At 41.3% G+C, this 23,869-nt stretch overlaps 1 protein-coding gene across 1 annotated transcript; it reads right to left on the bottom strand.

Moving 5' to 3' along the window:
- Window positions 1-1,165: 1,165 nt before the first annotated feature.
- Window positions 1,166-22,224, bottom strand: LOC140192928 (thioredoxin reductase 1, cytoplasmic-like; the record flags this gene model as incomplete). The annotated part of the gene is made up of 8 exons (XM_072250411.1): window positions 1,166-2,866; window positions 5,451-5,585; window positions 7,060-7,155; window positions 8,175-8,282; window positions 9,714-9,870; window positions 19,109-19,185; window positions 19,754-19,846; window positions 21,999-22,224. Coding segments are annotated over 8 exons (955 nt in total), but the record flags the coding sequence as incomplete, so codon positions are not given.
- Window positions 22,225-23,869: the final 1,645 nt, after the last annotated feature.

Genomic DNA, 23,869 nt, shown 5'->3' with positions numbered 1-23,869 from the left:
AAAGCCAAAGCTTCACAGAAATGGCTTAAGAACAACAAAGTTAATGTCCTGGAGTGACCAAGTCAGAGTCCAGACCTCAAACCAATTGAGAATGTACAGCTGGACTTGGAAAGGGATGTTCACTGATGATCCCCATGCAATCTGACAGAGCTTGAGCGGTTTTGTAAAGAAGAATGGGGAAAAATTGCAGTGTCCAAATGTGCAAAGCTGATAGAGACCTATCCACACAGACTCAAGGCTGCCAAAGGTGCATCTACTAAATACTGACTCAAAGGGAGTGAATACCGATGCAATCAATTATTTTGTGTTTCACATTTGTAATCAATTTAGATCACTTTGTCGAGATCTGTTTTCACTTTGACATTAAGGTATTGATCAGTGTCAAAAAAAAAAAAAAGCCAGATTAAATCCACTGTGATTCAATGTTGTAACACAATAAAGCATGAAAACTTCTGGGGGGTGAATACTTGTTATAGGCATTGTATATGTGCCTAAAACTTTTGCACAGTACTGTACTCGGGGCACTTGCACGACACACAATATTTGTCAGTACCTGGAACACCATCCAACAGTTCACAATACCAGGTTACCGGAGTATCACTGATTATATTTACAGATCTACCAAGGAGAGCATTACCATCTGCTTTGGAGGGGCCAATCATCAGGACCAGGGAAGGCTGTAAACCCAGCCAGCTCCATCACAGGTATTTGCCTCCCCAGCACTGAGGACACCTTCAAAAGGTGATGCCTCAAAAGGGCGGCGTCCATCATAAAGGACACATCACGCAGGACGTGTCCTCTTCTCTTTACTACCAGAGAGGCAGTACAGGAGCGTTACGACACACGTCAACATTTCAGGAACTGTTTCTTCCCCTCCGCTTTCAGATTTCTGGATGGACGTTGAACCCATTAACATTACCTCACTATTTTTGCACTACTTACTGAATTCTTATATATTTCTTATTGCAATTTATAGTATATTTCATGTATTTCACTGTACTGCTACCACAAAACAATGATTTTCATGATATCAATTATAATAAACCCGATTCTGATAACAAACTCAACACTAAAAAGAGGACAATTCAGTTTTGTAACATATTCCAAGAAGCTTCCTGATGTGCTACTTGTAGAACTTAAGATATACAATGAAAGCAAACACAAATTCTTCAAGCAAAAACTGTTTTAATTTTCTACAAAGTCAATTACATTCATTTTAGAACCAATGCCAATGAAGTTCAAATCTTAACCATGATAGACAATTGTGTCACTGGTACATTAGTCACCAGTCTTTGAAAAAAAAAAGAGTAATAATCCTTTAACCTCCTGAATGGTGCCTCTGGGAGTTGTAGTCATTGGCGGTTCACATGTTACAGTGCTCCAACCCCACTCTGCCACAGGGGTTACAAGATCTGTGTACTTCTGGGAGGGTTGGACATCACATTGGGAACCGTCATGCTTTGAGCACCAAGTGTAATAACCATTGACAGAAAGATCTGTGAGGTACAGTGTATCACCACATTTATTATCCAAACAAGGCTTTCCATTAAAATAACTTTCCTAAAAATCTTCAGGCAGGATATTCTGCAAAGAAACTATTCCCAGGCTCTGAGTACAAAAGGATACATTGGTACAAAGTGGCTCAGCCTTGTCGGGACTTTATTAAAAAGCCAGCACCCTAAGGTACAGCTGACGTTACAGAAGCAGCCATGAAAAAAACAGCTTTACATTTACACAGGAATTTTTAAATCAGACTTGACACTACATTCACACGAGGCATTTGTGCCCTGGACTCTGGACAGTGTGACACTGTAGACTTGCCACAACTTTAGCTTAGGTATGGACCAACTCCAGCAGGTGCAAACCCCAGAGTGACTCACCCGCACTACGGCTACCTTCAAAAGGGGGATCACCAATGTGCCCTAGAAGCCAGCGGAGGTCACATTAGGGCCTCTTTCTACGTTGGAGAGTGATATGCAAAAGATACTGCAGAGTTTTCAGAGGTTACAGTGATCACAAGAATGTTTGAGGGACAGTGCCTTTTAACATTAGGAAATGGTGCACAAAATTAATATCTACGAACCTCTAATACTGGGGATTAATTAAGCCTTGACTGCAGCGTGCAGCAAGTGATAATCAGTACAGCGTCTTTGCTTCACACATTAACTGTTTATTAGGGAGGGGGGAGAAGATAAAACTGGCACTAGATCAAGCTGAGGTAAATACCAAATGCACTCTCATTATTCTGAACACAGAACCGGAGAAAATATATTATGCCCAATAATAAAATATTTATACAAAAATTCAATGAATTTTTGAAATGTGCAGGATGATTTAAAAAAAAGTAAATCCCATTATTCAAAAAAGGAATACGCACAAACAGCAGACAATACAATACACGAATTTTCCTGCTTCAAATTTTGGTCTGTGTTGGAATGGTATTGGAAGACCATGCCCAGAATCGCTGAGAGTTGCCAAACCGTGCTTGCAGTTTTCCGCCGCAGCCTTCCACTTGAAACGGGTTCCAGGCCGCGACTTCATGATAGCATCGGGGCGATGCTCTGCAATGCATCAGCCTGCTTCGAGAGGCGAGCAGCAGCCCTGCCATTGCACTGGCTGTTGACGGTATCAACATCATCTCGCACTGTCAGGGAACCTTCAGTGTTAGCGGTGGCTGTGAACACCAGTCCTTCGAGGGGTTGGGGTGGGACGGTGTCTCAAAAATGAAGGTTTCAGACTGGACAGTGTTAGCTGGGGATGAAGTGAACCGATGCAACAACTGTGGCAACAGCAGGGCTTAACCTCAGCAGCCTGACATCTGGGCATTTGCACCCGACTCTTTAGTGATCGATAGTGTGGTAAACACCTAAAAAAAAACAAAAAATATTGCAAGTGATTAATAAAGCAAAATAGAAAAAAACTGTCCCATTTTTAATTGGGAAACAAAAAGAACTTGAGATGCCCTCTCAATGAAGATTATAGATCAGACCAACATACAGCTAAGTCACTCAACCCAACCACTGCGAAGCTCAAAGTCTGTGAATACAAGAATCTGCTGGAAGCTGAAAGCACCCTGTCCTGGGGTCGGAGGACTGTGTCTGCATGACGGTGGGTGGGTATTTAGGAGGACAGGGCATGTTTTACTGTTGTTTTGCCAAGCATTGTGGGCATGCTACGCTGGCACCACTTACAGGGCTGACCCCGTCACATCCTTAGCTTGCGCTGGTTGTTAATGCCAAGGATGCATTTTGCTGCAACGTTTCAACGTACATGTGATAAATAAATCTGAATCTGACCTCCTGTCACTCTTTCACCAGTTCCATCAGGGTAACTGACTGATCTTTTCTCCCTCATATTTACACAGCTTCTGATTAACTACATCCTGGAAACTCCACAAAGTCAATTTTAAAACTTATTCTTTAGAAGGGGATGACTTTGGTACTGGGCTTCTCTGAAGTGTTAGTAGATAACCAAATATCCTAGAATGGGAGCGTGGACATTTGGAAGGCAGTTACAATTAATTTTGCCAACTACTCTGATTTCAGGATTACTCATTTTAGTCTATGCTATTTTGGGGAACTTAAAGACAAACAGAAGTGCAATAATGTCTTGTGACACATTGGTTATGACAAGGCCACACTGCTAGTACATGCAAACTTGACTGTTTAACTAATGTGCCACATTATCACCAAGTTTACAATACTATGCCATTGATACAAAGCAAAGAAATATCTAACTTGCATCTACACCTGCAACAGAAGCCACATTCAAGCCCATACAGCAAGACTAATACTCGTAATGCTGTTAACTTACAAATTGTTATTGTCACACAAAGGCAAAATTTACAGGCACCAGCAAAGTTGTGTGAACCCAGTGAGTTGTTTATTTTAGATGTTTCCCTCAAATTTTTTATTGTTCCAATTTCTACCTTAAAGCCAACCTAATTTTGATAGCACTTCGAAGTGTCTTCCCAGGTCCCCGTCCATTTCTTCCTGGGCAAGACACCAACTCCCTCCCTTCATCTCACAACCTTTAACAAGATACCATCAACCAGAATTTTCTACATTGCTTGAATAGGTTATTTTTGCAGCTGATCTTCAGAAAAGGAAATAGTCAATAAAAGCAAAATAAAGCTTTTTCAGTTTCTTTTTGGTCAGACATCAAAAGGGCTCTTCAAAGTAAAACTCCTTACAAAAGGATTAAATAAATTGATCCAACATAGATACTGAGCTGAAACAATTTCTACCATGATCTACTTCACAGCACAAATCCAATTTCAAGTGGTCAAGATACAAATTTGTTAACTGAATCATTAAGAATGTACTCAAAACAGCATCTGCACATTTGCTTACTCACATGGGAATAAATATCCAGGTTTAAACCAGTTAGTAACCATCACATGGCAAACCTCAGATGGCAGATATCAAGTGTTACTCTTCACATTTAGAAAGCTGCTCCCTTTTGCAGTCATTTGAATTATAATAGCCAGCCCATTCCAGGCAACACAGTGATTCAGTTAATACCTCACAGTTCCAGCAACCCTGGTTCAATCTCACCCTCTGCTGCAACTTGGGTTAAGCTTGCTCACTGTGATCTCATAATTTCCTCTGGTAGCCTCCCACAGGCCACTAAATTGTATCTCGTGTAGTGGATGGTAAAGCCGATGACAATGTGGGGAGGACACGTCGTGGGGAAAATTATTCTCAGAGACGAGCAGCACTCCAAACTGGCATTGATTCAGGAAGCCATTTGGGTTTGGTCCATCTTGTTTGAAGAAACATGGGGTTTAGCCACCACCACCTTATTTCAGATCAAAACGTAGTGAAATGCATCATTTGCGTTAACAGCCAACACACCCAAGGATATGCTGGATAACTTGGGACAACTTTTACCCATCCTTTGAGCATTAGAATTCCATTAATCATCAGTTGTCTATTAAACACTGGACACAAGACAGATGAAAATTCTACCCATTAAGTTATTGTCACCGCTAGCATAGTTTTGCGTTGTAATAACAGGGCCCCATGGTAGCACAGGAATTAGTGCAACTCTATTACGGTAAAACAAAATTTAAATAAAAAACCTAGGATGCCTAAGACTTCGGCCTAGTATATATCACTTTACGTCAACTCGTACACCTACAGAATCTTTTTTTAAATCTTTACATGCTCTCTGTACTGTGTTTTGCACCTTGGTCCAGAGGAACATTGTTTCATTTAGCTGTATACAGTTAAATGACAATAAACTGGAACTTTTGGGCCCTTTCACAACCCACACCTCTTCAGCAAAAAACTTTTGCTTGAAACCTCCTGTGAACTGCTTTAGGGCATTTAACTATTAACCATGCTGGTTAACTGTACTACACTGTAGTCCAGGTTGCTTTATTGGTCATGGGGCTGTATAAAAGTACATTAAACCCCTGCATGAAGATTACATTTAACATGTGTTACCTCAGCGCAGACTGGATGAATCCCTATTGTGCTGTTGAGCTGCTCCTTAGTCATTCCACATTTCATTGCTGCACCAAATCCTTGGGTGATCTCTCCGGCATTCGGGCCCAGAACGTGGAAACCAATTACCCTCTTCTGAAAAAGAAAGGGTGTTTATTTAACTTGCATAGCAATCTTACCTTCAGCCATTACAGAGCCACAAAACGTTAACCTCCCTCTCCACCATTTAAAACATTGTGCTATAGTCCTATTACTCAGGCCAATACCCAGTGGCTTTACAATGTAAGACAATTTCCAGCTGTAGGTCAATGTGGACCATATATCCTGCAGTCAATGTTGTTGATTTAGGAATTCCCCAATGATTTTTATTACAATCTGTCACTCTCATACATCAGCCGAACCCAAAGATTTAAAAAAGCAACGATCAAAAACCAAAAGAGACAATATTGCATTTTTACATTAATTTACATTAGGGCTTTTCTCTTTGGAGTGGGGGATGAGAAGTGATGACAGTTCTGGTCACTTCATTACAGGAAGGATGTGGAAACATTAGAGAGGGTGCAGAGGAGATTTACCTGGATGCTGCATGGATTAGAGGACATGTCCTATCAGGATAGGTTAAAGAAGCTAAAGTTTTAATGAGGACGAGAGGTGACTTGAGAGAGATGTATGAAATGATAAGAGGCAGAAATTGAATGGACAGCCTGAGACTTATTCCAAGGGTGGAAATGACCAATATAAGGCGGCATAATTTTAAAGGAAAGTATCGGGAAGATGTCAGAAGGAACCTCTTTTTAGATAGAGAAGGTGGTGGGTGTGTGGAAGCCACTGCCAGGGTTGGTGATAGAGCTCACAGAGGAAACCCAGGAGAATGTACACACTCTCTGTAGACAGTGGTGGGAATTGAACATCCCCCTCCCCCCCAATCGCTGACGCTGTAAAGCATTACGTTAACCACTACGCTGCCACGCCGCACCCCCCCCCCCTTTTTAAATCAAAACCTGGGAGTTTCCTGGGTTACACACTTTGTGATACAACCCTTAATTCAGTGGTAACAACCCCAAATTAATCAGATCACCACCACCCTCCTCTGTCTGGCAGAACTAGTCCTCACAGTGAACAGTTTCTATTTCAGCTCCTGCCACTCTCTCCAAACCCACCGTGTAGCCATGGGCCCCAGTTATACCTGTGCTTTCACTGCTAACAGTCCATGTTCCAAGCCTTCACTGCTAATGTTCCCCAACTCTTTCTGCGCTACATTACTGACTGCATTGGTGCTGCTTCATTCACCTGTGCTGAGCTCCTCAATTTCATCAACTTTGCCTCCAACTTCCACCCTGCCCTTAAATTCACTTGGTCCATTTATGACACCTCTCCCCCCTTTCTCAGTCACTGGGACAAATGTCTACTAATATTTTTTTTTCTAAATGAAGGATCTTGGCCCGAAATGTTGATTCCTTATTCCTTTCCATAGATGCTGCCTGACCTGCTGAGTTTCTCCAGCATTTTGTGTGTGTTAATTTGGATTTCCAGCATATACAGAAATATGTGTTTATCAAGGGCCATTTGCTGTTTGGAAGTCAATTTTAAACATTTCAAAAATACATACCTGATCTTGTTTGTTGCAAACAATCTTAGCATAACACTTGTTGTTATCTCTTGATGGGACTGTCCATTCCAGTGGCCAGAAGTAACTATGATAGACCTAAAAAATGCACAAAGATCACAATGATGGAACTGCATGAGAAGCAACAACTGCAATGATAACAATGGCTAGTTTGTTGCCATAGTAATACAGGTCCTCCCCAGCTTACAGATACCTGACTGGTATACAAACCCAGCATTTGGGAGACCAGATAAATGGATTTGTCAGCTGTTGTGGAGCTGGAGGTATATTCATCAATGTGGTAAGACTGTTCACAGCCACATCTCTGACTGTCTGAGTTACAAACAATTCACAGGAGCTGAACCCTGCTGTTGCCTGAGGAGGATGTGTGTAGACAATGCATTCGGTTTTAGATAGATTCTACTTTCTTAGCCAGAGAACTAAAAAAATCAGTTGTAGTAATAACGACCATGAAATTCAGACCAACATGAAAGACCAAATATTCATTTCTACAGTGTACCATGGAAATAAATCCAACATCTTTTCCCATCACATTTTATGCACCTCCAGATGCAAAAATATGGTCAATTCTTAACTGGCCTCTGAAATTAACCAATGACCCACTAATATCGGAGTAATTAGAGTCTGACAGTGGTGTGATCACTGGAATTGAGTATGGTGTTCTCCTAAGGGGTTGTCTATGTGGGTCACCATAGGACCTCATTGGGGACGTTAGGACAGATCACCTCAGCAGAGAACACCTGTGTGTGACTTTAACAGGAGAAGGGAGATGCACGGGCACCCACCACACGGCTCTGGACAGATCGACACCACGGTGGCAACGAATGCAACGTGACTTTACTGCTGCAGTCTTTCTTCACCATCACTGCTGTTGTGATGTGTCATCAACTTCCGCCAGCTCCATCACTAAAGTCTTGGTTAGGTCACTCCGTCTGGAACCCCTCCCTTGGTCTTACCGCCATGGGTGACCCTACCAGGAGCCGAGCTCCAGACAGCATTACTGTCAGCGTCTCAAGCCCCTCCACCACAACCACGTGACAATCCCCCGAGAAGAGTTCTCACGCACAGCTAATTGAAATTTCACATCCTTGACTCACCTCCACATTCTCCTCCCCAAACTTTTCCATAGCTGCTTCTTCTGAAAAGCCGCAGGCTCCATATTCCAGAGGAGTGAAGACAGTTGTGGGCACGTTCACGTAGTCACACTGTAGGGTGTGATGATCAAAAATAAAATACATCAACTCCAAAACACGCAGGTTAGGTTTTAAGTGCAATTCAAAATTCTGTTATACAAACAAAAGCTGCACGTACCACTTTATTAGGTACACCTGCACATTAATGCAAATATCTATCAGCCAATCACGTGACAGCAATTCACTGCACACATGGTCAAGAGGTTCAGTTGTTGTTCAGACCAGACATCAGAATGGGGGAAGAAATGTGATCTAAGTGACTTTGACCATGGAATGATTGTTGGTGCCTTATGGGGTGGTTTCAGTATCTCAGAATGTGCAGACCTCATGGGATTGTCACACACAACAGTCTCTAGAGTTTACAGAGAATGGTGCAAAAAAACCATCCTGTGACTGGCAGTTCTGTGAGCAAAAATGCTTTGTTAATGAGAGAGGTCAGAGGTGAATGGCCTGACTGGTTCAAGCTGACAGGAAGGCGACAGTAACTCAAATAACCACATGTACATAGCGCTAAAAGTGACACTCAGCTCGTGAAGTATTTCTAAAAGAAAGCTTTGCTGAGGAGGCAGGCTTCAAAGGAAAACCCCTAAAGGACAATGTAGTAAATTTCCTGAGACAACACCAAACCTACAATCCAAATAGCTAAAAGCACTAAAGCCAAGATTACTTTTAAAACAAAAATGAGCAGTTAGGATTCCAGGTCCTGCATTTCATGGCATTTTTCACCCCCCTCCCCCCCCACACACAAGTACAGAGGAACGGTTCAAGTGATGTGCTAAACCTGGCAATCTGCACAGGAAGATCCCACCAGTGAGATACTGATCGAACAAACCAGAGAGACTTAAGAGCATTCCTTGCTGATTTATGCACAGTTATCAATGAAACTTTTAATCAGATTAACATCTCAACCAAGTTATTTAAGCTCTGTTACTTTGACCATATTAAATGCATGTGTCAAATATGTGGTGTATGCAAATCAAGTGTGTACAGTGGAAGCTTTGTAGAAATTTCTCAGTAGAATTAACCCTTCCCTCGTCAACTAGCAACGGGGAATTAGATACCATAGTCACCAAAAGTCCAGTTGGCTTCATCGTATCTAAAGTCCATCATTGACCTTACTTCCAAATCAAGTCAATCACTGAAAGACACGCAGGCAGTTCCCAGGTTTGTGATGGGTAGGACACAAGCATGCTCTTAGCGGTGTGGTTAACAGCTTTCGGATTCAAGCCAGCCGAGCCACACAATACTAATAACAGCAAGATGGTGCACCAGGCCCTAAAGACATTGCAGGAAACCAGTTCACAGTGCTGTTACATACCCAAAAGGGTGCCTATGGATTCCTCATTCACTCCCAAGTTACTTAAACTGAAGAATTTTGGGCAGAATTTTTTTTTTTTGTGCACCCAAAGGAAGGAAGCTAGTAATTAAACTGTAGATTTATACCTTGAGAGTAGATCCTCCATAGAGCCTCTTGGCTAGCAAGCGACCAGCCTGAATGGCCACTGGGGTAAGCTGCAACTTCCCATCCAAAATATCACCAATGGCATAAATGTACGGTACATTTGTTTGCTCAACATCATTGACAGGAATCCGGCCAGACCTGAAAAAAAAAATTGCTTCTTAAGATACTTGCAATAAACATGTTGCACAGTAAGTGGCCCACGTCTTAGCGCAGTGACCTCTCCTACTCAGTGCATTGGCTATGAAGCGCAGCTGAAGATAGATCACATGACATGGGAGCATCGAGGCTGTTCCGTCACTCCATCATTCATTTCCCCTCTCAACCCCATTCTCCTGCCTTCTCTCCATAACCTTTGACACCCTTACTAACCACAAATCTATCAACCTCCATTTTAAATACACTATAATTTGGCCTCCACAGCTGTCTGTGGCAATTAATTCCTTTCTTTTTAGAAATTACAGGAGATATTAATACGGAAGAAAAAATTGATACAAACAGTGCAATTTAAACATAAAATAATATGGTAAAATAATAGTATACTAATTTTTATATATATCAATAGAGAAAAGGAAAAAAAACCCAAAAAAAGACCCCAAAAAAACCCACTGTGCAACTAAACTAAAAGCAAAGCGATGGGCTAACTTGGAAACAGGTAGAGTTAAAGAACTTAAAATCACGTCCTCAATCCCGACCTCCATTAAAAACAGTTAAAAAAAAGGCAAGAAGGGTATATAAATATGGAACAAGAGAAAAAAAATTACATTAAATGAAAATATTGAATAAAAGATCTCCAGGTCTGTTCAAAGTTAAGTGAGGAATCATAAAGATTACTTCTAATTTTCTCCAAATTTAAGCATAATATTGTCTGGGAAAACCAAAAAAAGGTAGTTGGAGCATTAGGCTCTTTCCAATGTTGTAAGATACATCTTTTCGCCATTAAAGAAAGAAATGCAATCATTCTACGGGCTGAAGGGGAAAGATTACTGGAAATTTTAGGTAATCCAAAGATAGCAGTAATAGGATGAGGAGCGATATCTATATTCAATACCTTTGAGATAATATTAAAAATGTCTCTCCAAAAAGTTTCCAGAGTAGGACAAGACCAGAACATATGAGTTAAAGAGGCTATCTGCCCCGGACATCTATCACAAAAAGGATTAATATGAGAATAAACCGAGCTAATTTATCTTTGCACATATGTGCTCTATGAACAACTTTAAATTGAATTAGGGAATGTTTAGCACAGATAGAGGAAGTATTGACTAATTGTAAAATCTGCCCCCAGTCATCCACGGAAATAATAGAACCCAACTCTTGTTCCCAATCTGACCTAATCTTATCAAATGGAGCTTTCCTAAGTTTCATAATAATATTATAAATAATAGCCGTTGCACCTTTCTGACATGGATTAAGGTTAATTATGATATCTAAAATATATGTAGGAGGGAGCGTTGGAAAGGAAGAAAGTATAGTACTTAGGGGATTTCTGACTTGAAGATATCTAAAAAAATGTATTCTTGGTAAATTATATTTATTAGATAATTGTTCAAAAGACATAAGGGAACCATCTAAAAATAAATCCAAAAACCGTGAAATACCCTTAGTCTTCCAAATTTGAAACGCATGATCCGTGAAAGAGGGAGGAAAAAATATGTTACCTAAAATAGGAATCGCAAGCCCAAATTGGTTGAGATCAAAAAATTTTCTGAATTGAAACCAAATACGCAAGGTATATTTAACTATCGGGTTAGAGACCAGTTTGAGGCGTTTCAAATCAAAAGGAAGAGAGGAACCTAAAATAGAGCCAAGTGCATAGCCCTGAGCAGATTGTAATTCCAATACTACCCATTTAGGAATGGAAAGTGTATCTTGGTCAAGTAACCAAAATTTCATATGTCGAATATTAATTGCCCAATAATAGAATCTAAAGTTAGGTAATGCTAGACCTCCATCTCCCTTGGCTTTCTGTAAATGTATTTTACCCAATCTCGGGTTTTTATTTTGCCAAATAAATGAAGAAATTTTAGAGTCAACTTTATCAAAAAAAGATTTTGGAACAAAAATCGGTAATGCCTGAAATATATATAAAAATTTTGGCAGAATAAACATCTTAACTTCATTAATACGACCAATCAAAGTTAAATGTAATGGAAACCATTTAGATGAAAGTTGAGTAATATGATCAATTAAGGGTAAAAAGTTAATCTTAAATAAATCTTTGTATTTACAAGTAATTTTAATCCCAAGATATGAAAAATAATTATTAATCAATTTAAACAGAAAGTTATGATACAAGGGAAGTTGTTTATTAATCGGAAAAAGTTCACTCTTACTAAGATTTAATTTATAACCTGAAAAAAGACTAAATTGTGCTAATAAATTTAAAGCAGCAGGGATAGATTTTTTAGGATTAGAAATATATAAAAGTAAGTCATCAGCATAGAGTGATATTTTATGGGACTTTAAGCCCCGAGTTATCCCAGTAATATTTGGAGATTCTCGAATGGCAATTGCAAGAGGTTCTAATGCAATATCAAATAATAAAGGACTAAGAGGACAACCTTGTCGAGTACCTCGAAAAAGAGGGAAAAAAGGTGAGCTTAAAGAGTTAGTACGGACCGAGGCCATAGGAAAATGATATAACAGTTTAATCCAGGATATAAATTTCGAGCTAAAATTAAACATTTCAGGCACCTTAAATAAGTAAGGCCATTCTACTCTATCAAAAGCTTTTTCAGCATCTAAAGAGATAACACACTCAGGAACATTTTGTGAGGGGGTATAAACAATATTTAACAGTGTGCGAATGTTATAGAAAGAGAAACGACCTTTAATAAAACCCGTTTGGTCTTCTGAAATAATAAAAGGAAGTACTTTTTCTAATCTGTTTGCTAATAATTTAGAAAAAAATTTAGAATCAACACTTAATAAAGATATTGGTCTATAAGATGCACATTGAGCAGGATCTTTATCCTTCTTTAATATTAGAGAGATTGACGCTCTATAAAAGGATTCGGGAACTTTACCAAATTTTAATGAAGCCTCCAAAACCCTACAGAACCAAGGGATTAATGAAGGTGCAAAAAACTTATAAAATTCTACGGTAAACCCATCAGGGCCAGGAGCTTTCCCCAGGTTCATAGAGGAAATAACATTCTTAATCTCATCAGTAGTAATGGGAGTATCAAGCATAGAAGACATATCCTGTGAAATCTCAGGGAAATCTAGGTTATCTAAAAAGTCATTCATATATTTAGAGTCTCGTAAAGACTCAGATTGATATAAGGAAGAATAAAAATCAAAGAAGGTTTGATTGATCTCCGCATGATCAAATATCAGTCGATCATTTTGATTATAAATCTGATTAATTTGAGATTTAGTATAATTAGACTTCTGTTGGTTAGCCAACAGTTTACCAACTTTGTCACTGTGTACATAAAATTCACTTCCTGTTTTCTTTAATTGGTTTACAATCGAAGACGAAAGTAATAAACTGTGTTCCATTTGAAGTTCAGTTCTTTGTTTATACAACTCCTCAGAGGGAGCTGTAACATATTTCTTATCAATTTCCTTAATCTTGTCCACAATTACCAACTCCTCCTGCTTCAACTTCTTCCTCAAAGCAGCAGAATACGAGATAATCTGACCACGAATATAAGCTTTAAAAATATCCAAAGAATGTTCACAGAAATATCCTCTGTGTAGTTGATTGTAAAAAAGAGATCAATCTGTTCATTCATAAAGTTAACAAAATCCGAGTCCTGAAGCAGTAACGAATTAAAACGCCATTGTCTATTATTTTGTGTATTGACCTGAATTTTAATAGAAAGCTTAAGTGGAGCATGATCCGAAATGGTTATAGAATCATAATCACATTTAATCACTGAAGAGATAAGCCGAGAGTCAACAAAAAAATAATCAATTCTTGAATAGGAATGGCGAGCATGTGAAAAAAAAGAAAAATCTTTTTCCTGAGGATGCAAAAAACGCCAAATGTCCGTCAACCCAGAATCAGAGAGGAATGAGTTAATCAAAGTTGCAGATTTATTGGGTAAGGTCCATAAAGGAGCCGAACGGTCCAAAACTGGAGATAAGCAAGTATTAAGATCTCCGCCCCAGATCAATGAAAACTCATTAAAATTTGGGAACCGATTAAATAATGATTTATAAAATTCCGGACTGTCCATATTGGGAGCATAAACGTTAACCAAAAGTACATTTTTATTGAATAGTAGACCACTAACCAGTAGAAATCTACCATTCGGATCAGAGATAATATCATGTTGTACAAAAGTAACTGAGGAGTCTATAAAAATAGAGACGCCTCGAATCTTAGCGTTAGAATTCGAATGAAACTGTTGTCCCTTCCAGAATTTAAAAAAACGTAGTCTGTCCGCCCTCCATACATGGGTCTCTTGTAAAAATAGAACATGTGCTTTAAGTCTCCGGAATACTTTAAAAACTTTTTTCCTTTTAATAGGATGATTAAGACCATTAGTATTCCAGGAGACAAAATTAATAATAGACTCCATAAACCCTAAAGTCAACCCGCAAAAAAGAGGATTGACAATAGGTTCGACCCACGAACCGGGAAAGGGAACAGAACAAACCAGAGATAACGGGAAGGAGAACGCAACCAATGCTTCAGTAATGTAAATAGCCCAAGAAGAAAAAAACTGAAACGTGAAGCCCCTCCCACCACCCCCCACCCCATGACCCCAAGGCTAAATCGAAAGCAGACCCGCCAGAGAGAAGCAAGCACTAAAACTACCCCCATGACTTCCGATAGACGCTCACTAAAAAAAGTGTAAATATAAAAAAGATCAGCTAGTTATAAAACAGTAAAAGAATAAAAAAAGTAGAACAGTTAAGACAAACACGATATAAAACAGAGAAAAAGCCAGAAAATATAAAGAAAACCGTAACAGACCACAGACCCTATGATAACCAAAAAAAAAGAAATGAAATTATTAATATAAATTAGTTAGGGAAACCTACAGAAAAAAGTACATTTAAAGACTACGAAATTTAAGGCCTCAAAGGAAATACACGAAATGATGCTGAGGGAATAACCACCCAGAATCCCCAAGGAAAAAGAAAGGAATGATGCAGTTAGAAAGAAAGTTTGGCAACCATATTAATTAATCAAAAATAAAGTTTTCTGCCCATATAAAGCAACCAAAAATTAAACCCGACAGATTCACAACCTCCGATCAAACGGAGATAATTAAAAATTACGATTAAGATGTTGAAGGTGAAAATTGATCCAGATAACTCTGGGCATCCGATGGAGATTCAAAAAAATGAAGGGCTCCGTCAGGTGTACGAATCCTTAAACGCGCTGGGTAAAACAGCGCTGGTTTTAAATCCATCTTGTAGAGTTCCGACATCACAGATCCGTAACAAACCTGTTGATCCCGAATCTGTTTGCTGAAGTCCTCCACGAATCGGAACTGAAGATCCAAAAAATCAATATAACCTTTAGATCGAACAAATCGAAGCAGTTTCTCCTCGTCTTGAAAGTAATGAAAACGTAAAATGACATGTCGAGGTTTATCTGACTTAGACGAATATGGTGGAACTCTGTGAGCCCGATCCAATAACGGTGGTTGGTCAGGAAATACGGTAGGAAATGCATCTTTTAAAAGTTGAGAAAAAAACTTTATAGGGTTGTCAGATTCAACAGCTTCACGAACACCAATCATTCGAAGATTCTGCCGTCGCATTCTAACTTCTAAGTCAGAGTTTTTAAAAGTCAGAAAATCCAGTTTTTTCTTCATTGAAGTAATTGTTTCTTCAATTTTCTCCATCTTGAGTTCATTTTGTTGCATGGATTTTTGAAGATTAGATATAGCTGACTGATGTTCCGTGATAGATGTTTGCATTTTATCGATTGAATCCGCAATTTTCTGGAAATTAATTGAAATTTCCGCACGAATCAGCTCCGTTATAGAGGTTGAAATTTCCCTTTGAATTAGATCCGATATAGCTTTCAGAGTCAACGGTGGTTCAGTCGGAGGGAGATCTAACCAGAGGTTTGCCGTCTTTCCCATTTTTTCTGTTCTTGGACATAGCAGACCTTAAAAGCATCCGAATATCAAAAAGCCCAATTTGTTTCAGATTATTGTAAAAGTTGATGCCTTAATGGTTAGTTAAATATAGCTGATCATAGGAAAAAAAACTCAGAGGTAATGGAGCGAGTCAAGAGCACGACTTCACTCCATGAGCTCTACCGGAAGTCTCAATTAATTCCTTAGATTCACCATCATCTGGCTAAAGAAATTCCTCCTCATCTCTGTTCTTCTAATCTGATGTTGTACACTCTGGTCCTAAACACCCCCACTATTGGACACATCCTCTCTATGTTCCCTCTATTTAGTCCTTTCAATACTCAGTTGGTTGCAACAAGATCCCTCCTCATTGTTCTAAACTTAAGCAAGTACAGGCCCAGAGCTAAGCTCTCCTCATATGTTAACGCTTCCATTCTCGTGAACCTCCTCTGAATCCCCAATGCCAGCACATCCCTTCTTAGACAAGGTGCCCAAAATGGCCAAACTCCACAAGTTACTGCAAGGTCAATACTGCTATGAAAATCTTCAAGTGGAGTGAGTGAATGCTCGCTGGTTTTGTTAGTGAATTTGACAGCCCCACCCAGCTGTTGCATTATCAACACAATCTTGTTGAATATAACAAAATTGGCCAGCTCGAGGAGAAACTTCACAAGATATGCACACAGCAATTATCACTAAATGCTGCTTATCCACAAAAGAATGTACACACTCACACTAGGCAAAGCATTTGGCTTGAAGAAAGTCTCCTTCAAATTAAAAAAGATAATGGGTGTTGAATTGAAAGGGATGGCCACCAGGATGGAATGAAAGAGTGACTGCGATTTGTGTAAATTTGGAGCTTTGTATTGAGCTGGGACAAGAACTCCAGTAACTTAGATGCAGCAGCTTTTAAGCTTCAACTTGGTCTCCAGCAGTGACACTTCATCAGTGCTATTATTCCTCAGAGTTATAATCTCAGAGAACCTGTCCTGGGCCTAGCATGCAAGTGCAATTATGAAGAAAGCAGAGCAGTGCTTCCACCTCCTTCGGAGTTTTGACAAACGTCTACAGATGTACAGCGGAGAGTGTGGTGATTGACTCCCCCACAGCCTGGTTTGGAAATATCAATGCCCTTGAACAGAAAATCCTACAAAAAGTACTGGATATAGCCCAGTCGATCATGGCTAAAGCCTTCCCCACCATTGAGCACATCTACCTGAAACGCTGTAACAGGGGAAAGCAGCATCCATCATCAGGGACTCCCACCCCCCAGGTCGTGCTCTCTTCTCACTGCTGCCATCAGGAAGGATGTACAGGAATCTCAGAACCCACACCACCAGGTACAGGAACAGTTATTACCCCTCAACCGTCTGGCTCTTAAACCAAAGGGGATAACTTCACTTGCCCCCTCACTGAAATGCTCCCACAATCTACGGACTCACTCCCGAGGACTCTTCAGCTCACCGTGTTCTCAATATCTATTGTTTCTATATTTATTATACGGTTTGTTGTTTTTTGCACACTGGTTGAATGCTCAGGTCTGTACAGTCTCTCACCGATTCTGTTATGGTTATCATTGTATTATGGGTTTTATTGAGTATGTCTGCAAGAAAATGAATCTCAGGGTTGTATATGGTGACGTATATGTACTTTGATAATAAATTCATTTTGAACTTTTAGTTATACGTTTACAAATTTTTTAATGGGCATGCTAAAGGAAATTCTTCTTGGCTGGTCATAAAATGACCCAAAATGCATGGAGTTTAAATGTAAAATTAAAAATCAATATTTATCTCATCATTTGCTCATCATACTGAGCACAACTTGACTCCTTCATTTCCTAGATCAGTGCCAATGCATCAAAAGCTTTTCACTGAATTTAAAGCAGTTTGGGACACTGGTGATCACTGGAAGCCTCTCTTCTTGCTCCCAGTTTTAAAATAGCCCCAGCCTCCCCTCCCGTAACTCTGCCTGCACTCCCCACTGCATTGTGAAGGCATCCAAGGGCCCCGCTCACCCAAGTCAATCACTCTCTTGTGATTCTTTCATCATGCAGAAGCTCGAGAGTGTGCATCACAAAGCTGAAGGACAGTTTCTACCCAGCTCTGAGCAAACTCTTGATCAGACTCATCATAGGCCGAAGTTGAATTCTGGATCTCCCAATGCCAATCAGCCCCTGTACTTTATCTGTTCATTCTTTCTAACAGCAACCCGATGTTCTGCATCCTGCAAGGCATGATCTGACTGGATGGCACACACAGAGTTTCTCCCCACCATCTTGGTGCATGCAACAATAATAAACCAGTGCCATTATCCACATTCTCTTACACTCCTACCTTGTAAACAGGAAGTCTAATCATCAAATTACAGGTTATCACATTTTACTTTCCTTTGAGGTGATAGGAATGGGGGAGCAAAGAAAGATTAGATTGGAAATCTGAAGCAGCACACAAAATGCTGGAGGAACTCAGCAGGCCACGCAGTATTTACAGAGGGCGATAAACAGTTGATGCTTTAGGCCGAGACCCTTTATCGAGACTGGAAAGGAGGAGGGCGAAGCCTGAATAAGAAGGTGGGGGGGGGGGGGAGAGGAAGGAGCACAAGCTGGCAGGTGAGACCAGGTGAGGGGGGAGGGTGGGGAATGGGGGGGTGGGGAGAAGAAGTGAAAAGCTGGGAGGTGACAGGTGGAGATCCTAAAGAGCTGAAGAAGGAATCTGATAGGAGAGGAGAGTGGACCATGGGAGAAAGGGAAGGAGGAAGGAAGGACACCAGAGAGAGGTGATGGGCAAGTGAAAAGAATCAGAATCAGGTTTAATATGAAGGGGCAAGAGTTGAGAAAGAATGTGGAAGGGGGAGGGGAGAAGAAGTTAGAGAAATCAATGTTCATGCTGTCAGAATCTGGAATTGTCCCAAGAAGCTGTAGAAGTGGATCAGATAGTCAATTGGAACAAGAAAGACTGATAGCAAGCATTTAGGATTTGGAGCCCAGATGTAAAAAGGAGCTTTAACCCTAAGCAAAGGTCAGGAGAGGTTGAATGCCACCTTGTATTTCTACATTCCTTCCTTTAGCTGTCTGGGTGGGCCGGCTGAGAATGGGGCTGTGATGGAGAAAGATATTCCAGTAAATGTGACCATTAACATGGCAAAGTAGAAAGGGGAACTGAATTAAAAGATAAGCAAGTTTGTAAGGTTATTAAAAACAAGCTAAGCTGATAAAGCAACAGAGTACACCTTCACTATAGATGCTGCCCAACAGAATTTGCTGCATCATTTGATTTACACACAGGCTTTTTGCTGCTTGCAGTAAAGCGACACCATTTGCTTACTTTTCATTGACTTTTACTCCCACTTTGTCCAAGCCGATATTTTTGGTGCAGGCGTCCCTCCCAACCGCCAGCAATACCTGTGAAAACAAAACAAGCTTTCTCAGAGCGTCCCTTAATAAGCAACATTTTCCAGTGACTTCTTGTCTGCAAAGTTCTTCACCTTGAGCAGGAGGTACAGGAGCCTCACGCCACCGGGTTCAGGAAAGTCATTACCCTATAGCCATCAGGCTCCTGAACCAGCAGGGATAACTCACTACAAACTCCCAACTTGAGTCACTTTCAAGGACTCTTCGTGTTCTCAGTGTTTTATTTATTTGCACAATTTATCTACTTTTGCATATTGGTCATTAATCAGCCTTTACGTATAGTTTTCTTTGTAAATTCCACTGCATTTTGTTATTTTCTTGTAAGTGCTTGCAAGAAAATGAACCTCGAGATGTGTATATAACTTGATAATAAATTTTGCTTTGACTTAACAACATAGCAGGTAAAGGAGGTGTACAGTCTATTCCCATTAACACTCTAGCAGCAACTCCTTTCATGTCATTTTAACAGGTAAAAAGGCTCACAGCCAAGCACATATCCTTAAACTGCCCCCCCACCCCCAGCACAGGTCTGACTGGGTCTACACTCTTTGTCACCTACAGTGTTATATTCCCCTTCAATGGTTTCCGAGTTGACTGTAGATCGAGCAGTTACTTTCAACTTCCCTGGTGTCCCTGCTTCAAGTTCTTCAATCTATAAACAGAGGAGGGAAGTATTAGTTCAATGAATACTGTTATACCGCAAGAGGAGTTGCAGTCATTTTGCTGGTCGTCAGGTTCTGGTGCAGTCTGCTGGAGAGCCTGAGGAGCTGGGTTACAGGGAGAGGGTGAACAACCCAGGACTTTATTCCCTGGAGTGCAGGAGAATGAGGGGAGACTTTATAGAGATAAACATAATTACGAGGGGTATAGATAGGGTGAATGCATGCAGGTGTTTTCCCCCCAGGTTGGGTGAGACTAGAACTAGAGGTCACAGGTTAAGGGTGAAAGGTGAAATATTTAAGGAGAATCGGGGGTGGGGGCAACTACTTCACTCAAGAGGGTGATGCGAGTGTGGAACAAGTTGCCGGCACCTCGGGGTGTCCTACACAGTTGGGGTGAAGGAATGCCAGTCAGTTCTCTACTGCGTATCCCGTTGCCCACCCCCTGCACAAAACCTGCGCAAGTTATAGAGTCACTGAGCACTACAGTACAGGAATGGGTCCAGGTAGAGCAGCGTAACAGGTAGTGTATCACTTCACAGCTCCAGCGAGCTGGGTTCAATTCCCGCTGCTGTCTGTAAGGAGTTTGTACTCCCCCCCACCCCCCGACTGCATGGGTTTCCTCCAGGTGCTTCCGTTTCCTCCCACAGTCCAAAGCCGCATATAGCTAGGGTGAGTATGTTGTGGGTGTGCTATGTTGGTGCTGGAAGTATGACAATGCTTGCAGGTTGCCCCCAGCATGTACTCTGACTGTGTTGGCTGTTGATGCAAACGATGCATTCCATTCTATGTTTCAATGTAAAACTTGACAAACGAGGCTAATCTTCATTAAAACTTGCAAAGGCCGTTTGTGTCAGAAACCTACCCCTGAAGTATTGAGCACAGAACCAGGACTGGAGGGTCTGTTTTCTCTGCAGTGGAGAAGGCCGAGAGGTCACTTTATAGATGAATATAAAACCATGAGAGGCACAAGGTCAATGGGCAGTCTTTTTCTCAGGGTCACCATCATCATTATGTGCTGTGTTGTATGACGCCATCATTATGTGCTCTGTCGTATGACGTAGGTGATCGTAGTCTCACAACCACAATTATTCAGAGTAATTTTTTCTACGGAAGTGTTTTGCCATTGCCTTCTTCTGGGCAGCGTCTTTACAAGATGGGTGACCCCAGCTATTATCAACACTACTTCAGAGGTTGTCTGCCTGGCGTCAGTGGTCACATAACCAAGACTTGAGATATGCACCAGCTGCTCAGATGACCATCCACCACCTGTTCCCATGGCTTTGCATGACCCTGATCGGGATGGGGGGAGAGGGGCGGTTTAAGCAGATGCTACACCTTGCCCAAGGGTGATCTGCAGGCTAGCAGAGGGAAGGAGCACCTTACACCTTTTTTGGAAACGCATCTCCACCCCGCCGCCACCCGGGGTAGGAGAGTCAAAAACGAGAAGGTACAAGGCGAAAGGAGAAAGATTTAAAGGAGACCTGCAGGGCAAATTCTCCCCAAGCACCACTAGATGTGGTGTGTGTATGGAATGAGCTGCCAGAGGAAGTGCTAAAGGAGAGTACAATTACAACATTGAAAAGACATTAGGACAGGTACATGAATAGGAAAGGTTGAAGGGATATGGCCAGACCCAGGCAATTGGGACTAGATCATCCTTCCCCTAACCCTATTTCACTCTACCCCCTCCCCCAGCTCCCTATCACCTCCCTCATTGTTCCGCCTCCTTCTACTACCCATTGTGTTTTCCCCTATTCCTTCTTCTCCTTTCCTGCCTATCACCTCCCTGCTTTCTCTCCCTCACCCCTTTATCTTTCCCCTTACTGGTTTTTCACCTGGAACCTACCAGCCTTCTCCTTCCCACCCTCCCCCCACCTTCCTTATAGGGCCCCTGCCCCCTCCCTCTTCACTCCTGATGAAGGGTTCCAGCCCGAAACGTTAACTCGTTGTTTCCACAGATGCTGCCCGACCTGCTGAGTTCCTCCAGCGTGTTTGTGAGTGTTGCTGGGACTAGATCAAGTATGTGGCATGGTCACTATGGATGAATTGGGGTAACAGGGCTCATTTCTTTTTTGAAACATGGAGATACAATGACTTGATGCTCTAGAAGCCCATACACCCATCCCGCAGAGTAATACTCACCTTAAATGGTACAAACTGACGAATGAATTTGATTCCATGGGACTCCATGTAGTCCCCAATCAGATCTGCCATCTGCTGATCAAATCCCCGCAGCAGGATGGAGCGAACCATCACCGTCACATCCAGCCCAAGTCCCGCGAGAAACCCCGCACACTCCAGTGCGACGTAGGAAGCTCCGAGCACTAGAGTCTTTCCAGGACAGTAGGGTAAAGAGAACAGGTCATCGCTACAATCAGGAAGAAAATATTAAACTTCAGGTTACATGCCTTGCTCTTGAACAGTATTCTTCAAAAACCTCAAAAAAATAATAGTGCTTTACCGCCTGCTATATATGAAGTGCAGTCACAAATGGGATTTGTCATACATCACTACAGCATGCAAACAGGCCCTTTGGCACATCTTGTCCAGGCAAACTGTTACTCTGAAGAAAGCACATTAGCGGCTATATTTCGTTACAAGCTTGGGGCGATTTAGTATGTCACCAAAGAGTTCAGCAAATTTCAACAGATGTACCATGGAGAGCATTCTAAATGGCTGCATCCCCATCCAGAATTGGAAAAAGATGCAGAAAGTTGTGAACTTGGACAACTCCATCATGAGTACTGGCCTCTCCAGCATGGAGGACAAAAAACAACATCCATCATGAGGGGCCCCAATCACCCAGGACATTCCCTCTTCTCATTACCACCTTCAGGGAGGAGGTACGGGAACCGGAAGACACACACTCAACACCTTAAGAACAGCTTCATCCCCTCTGCCATCAGATTTCTGAATGGACAATGAACTCACGAACACTATCTCACTATTTTTGTGCTCATTTTGCATTATTTAATTAAATTTTTAAATATTGTTCTTATTGTAATTTATAGATTTTTTTAATCTACTGCACTACACTGCTGCCACAAAGCAAATTTTACAACATGTACAGTACTGGGTGAAAGTCTTAGGCACATGTATAGCTAGGGAGCCTAAGATTTTTGCACAGCACTGTATTTGTCAACGTGGAGCAGACAGCAAGTTTGTAAATCTGGCAGCGGGAGCAAAGGATCTTAGGAATGGCAAGGGTGGAGTGCAGTGGGAGGGGTTTGGGACAGTTGGCAGAGGAGTGCCGGGGTGGGGGGTTTCGAGAGACACCATGCAAGGTCATTTGATCTATTGATCATTACAGAATGTCTCCCTGGTGCTTCCCCGCTCCCTCCCCTCTCCCTGCCCCCCTCCCACTCTCAGTCCACAATAGAGACCCATATCAGAATCATTACTCACATGTCATGAAATTTGTTTTCTGTGGCAGCAGTACAGTGCAGCCAGGCCATAGTACATGCCTAAGACTTATGCAGCGTACTGTATCAGTGATATTCAACTCGATTCTAATTTACTGGAGCCGTACAGCAGCATGCTAAGCACTACACTACTGTGTCACCCTACACAACTTGCACAAAGTTTATCCTAATTACCCCCTTATTTTACCGTAGGAGAGGAATTGTCTTTCACCCACCCATTGGACACCCCCCCGCCAATCACTAAGAAGTAAAGCATTTCTCTCTCCCAGTCCTGACTTGAAGGGGAGGTATGGTGTAACTACAAAGTGCAGAAAAGTGGGAAGCTGCAATAATTAGATCCTATCAGCTCACAAAGGGCTTGAAGATGATATGGAGTAGATCGGTTTTGCTAAATCTTAAAAGATTTTAGTCACAACACATTTTTGGAAATGGTATTATGGATCAAATTTCTGAACCATTCTTAGTGTTAAGACGACAACTGGGGCCATAAATGTTTTGCTGATTTGGAAGCATTTGTTGAAGAGGCAGAATGGGAAGATAATAGGCACCATATCTCTCTGGGAGCGTACGGCCTTTACAATCATGTCCACC

The sequence above is a fragment of the Mobula birostris genome, unplaced genomic scaffold (genome assembly GCF_030028105.1).
Source record: "Mobula birostris isolate sMobBir1 unplaced genomic scaffold, sMobBir1.hap1 scaffold_3118, whole genome shotgun sequence".
NCBI lineage: Eukaryota > Metazoa > Chordata > Chondrichthyes > Myliobatiformes > Myliobatidae > Mobula > Mobula birostris.
Note: the sequence above shows the minus strand (reverse complement) of the source record. Positions and strands in the feature narration are given on the sequence as shown.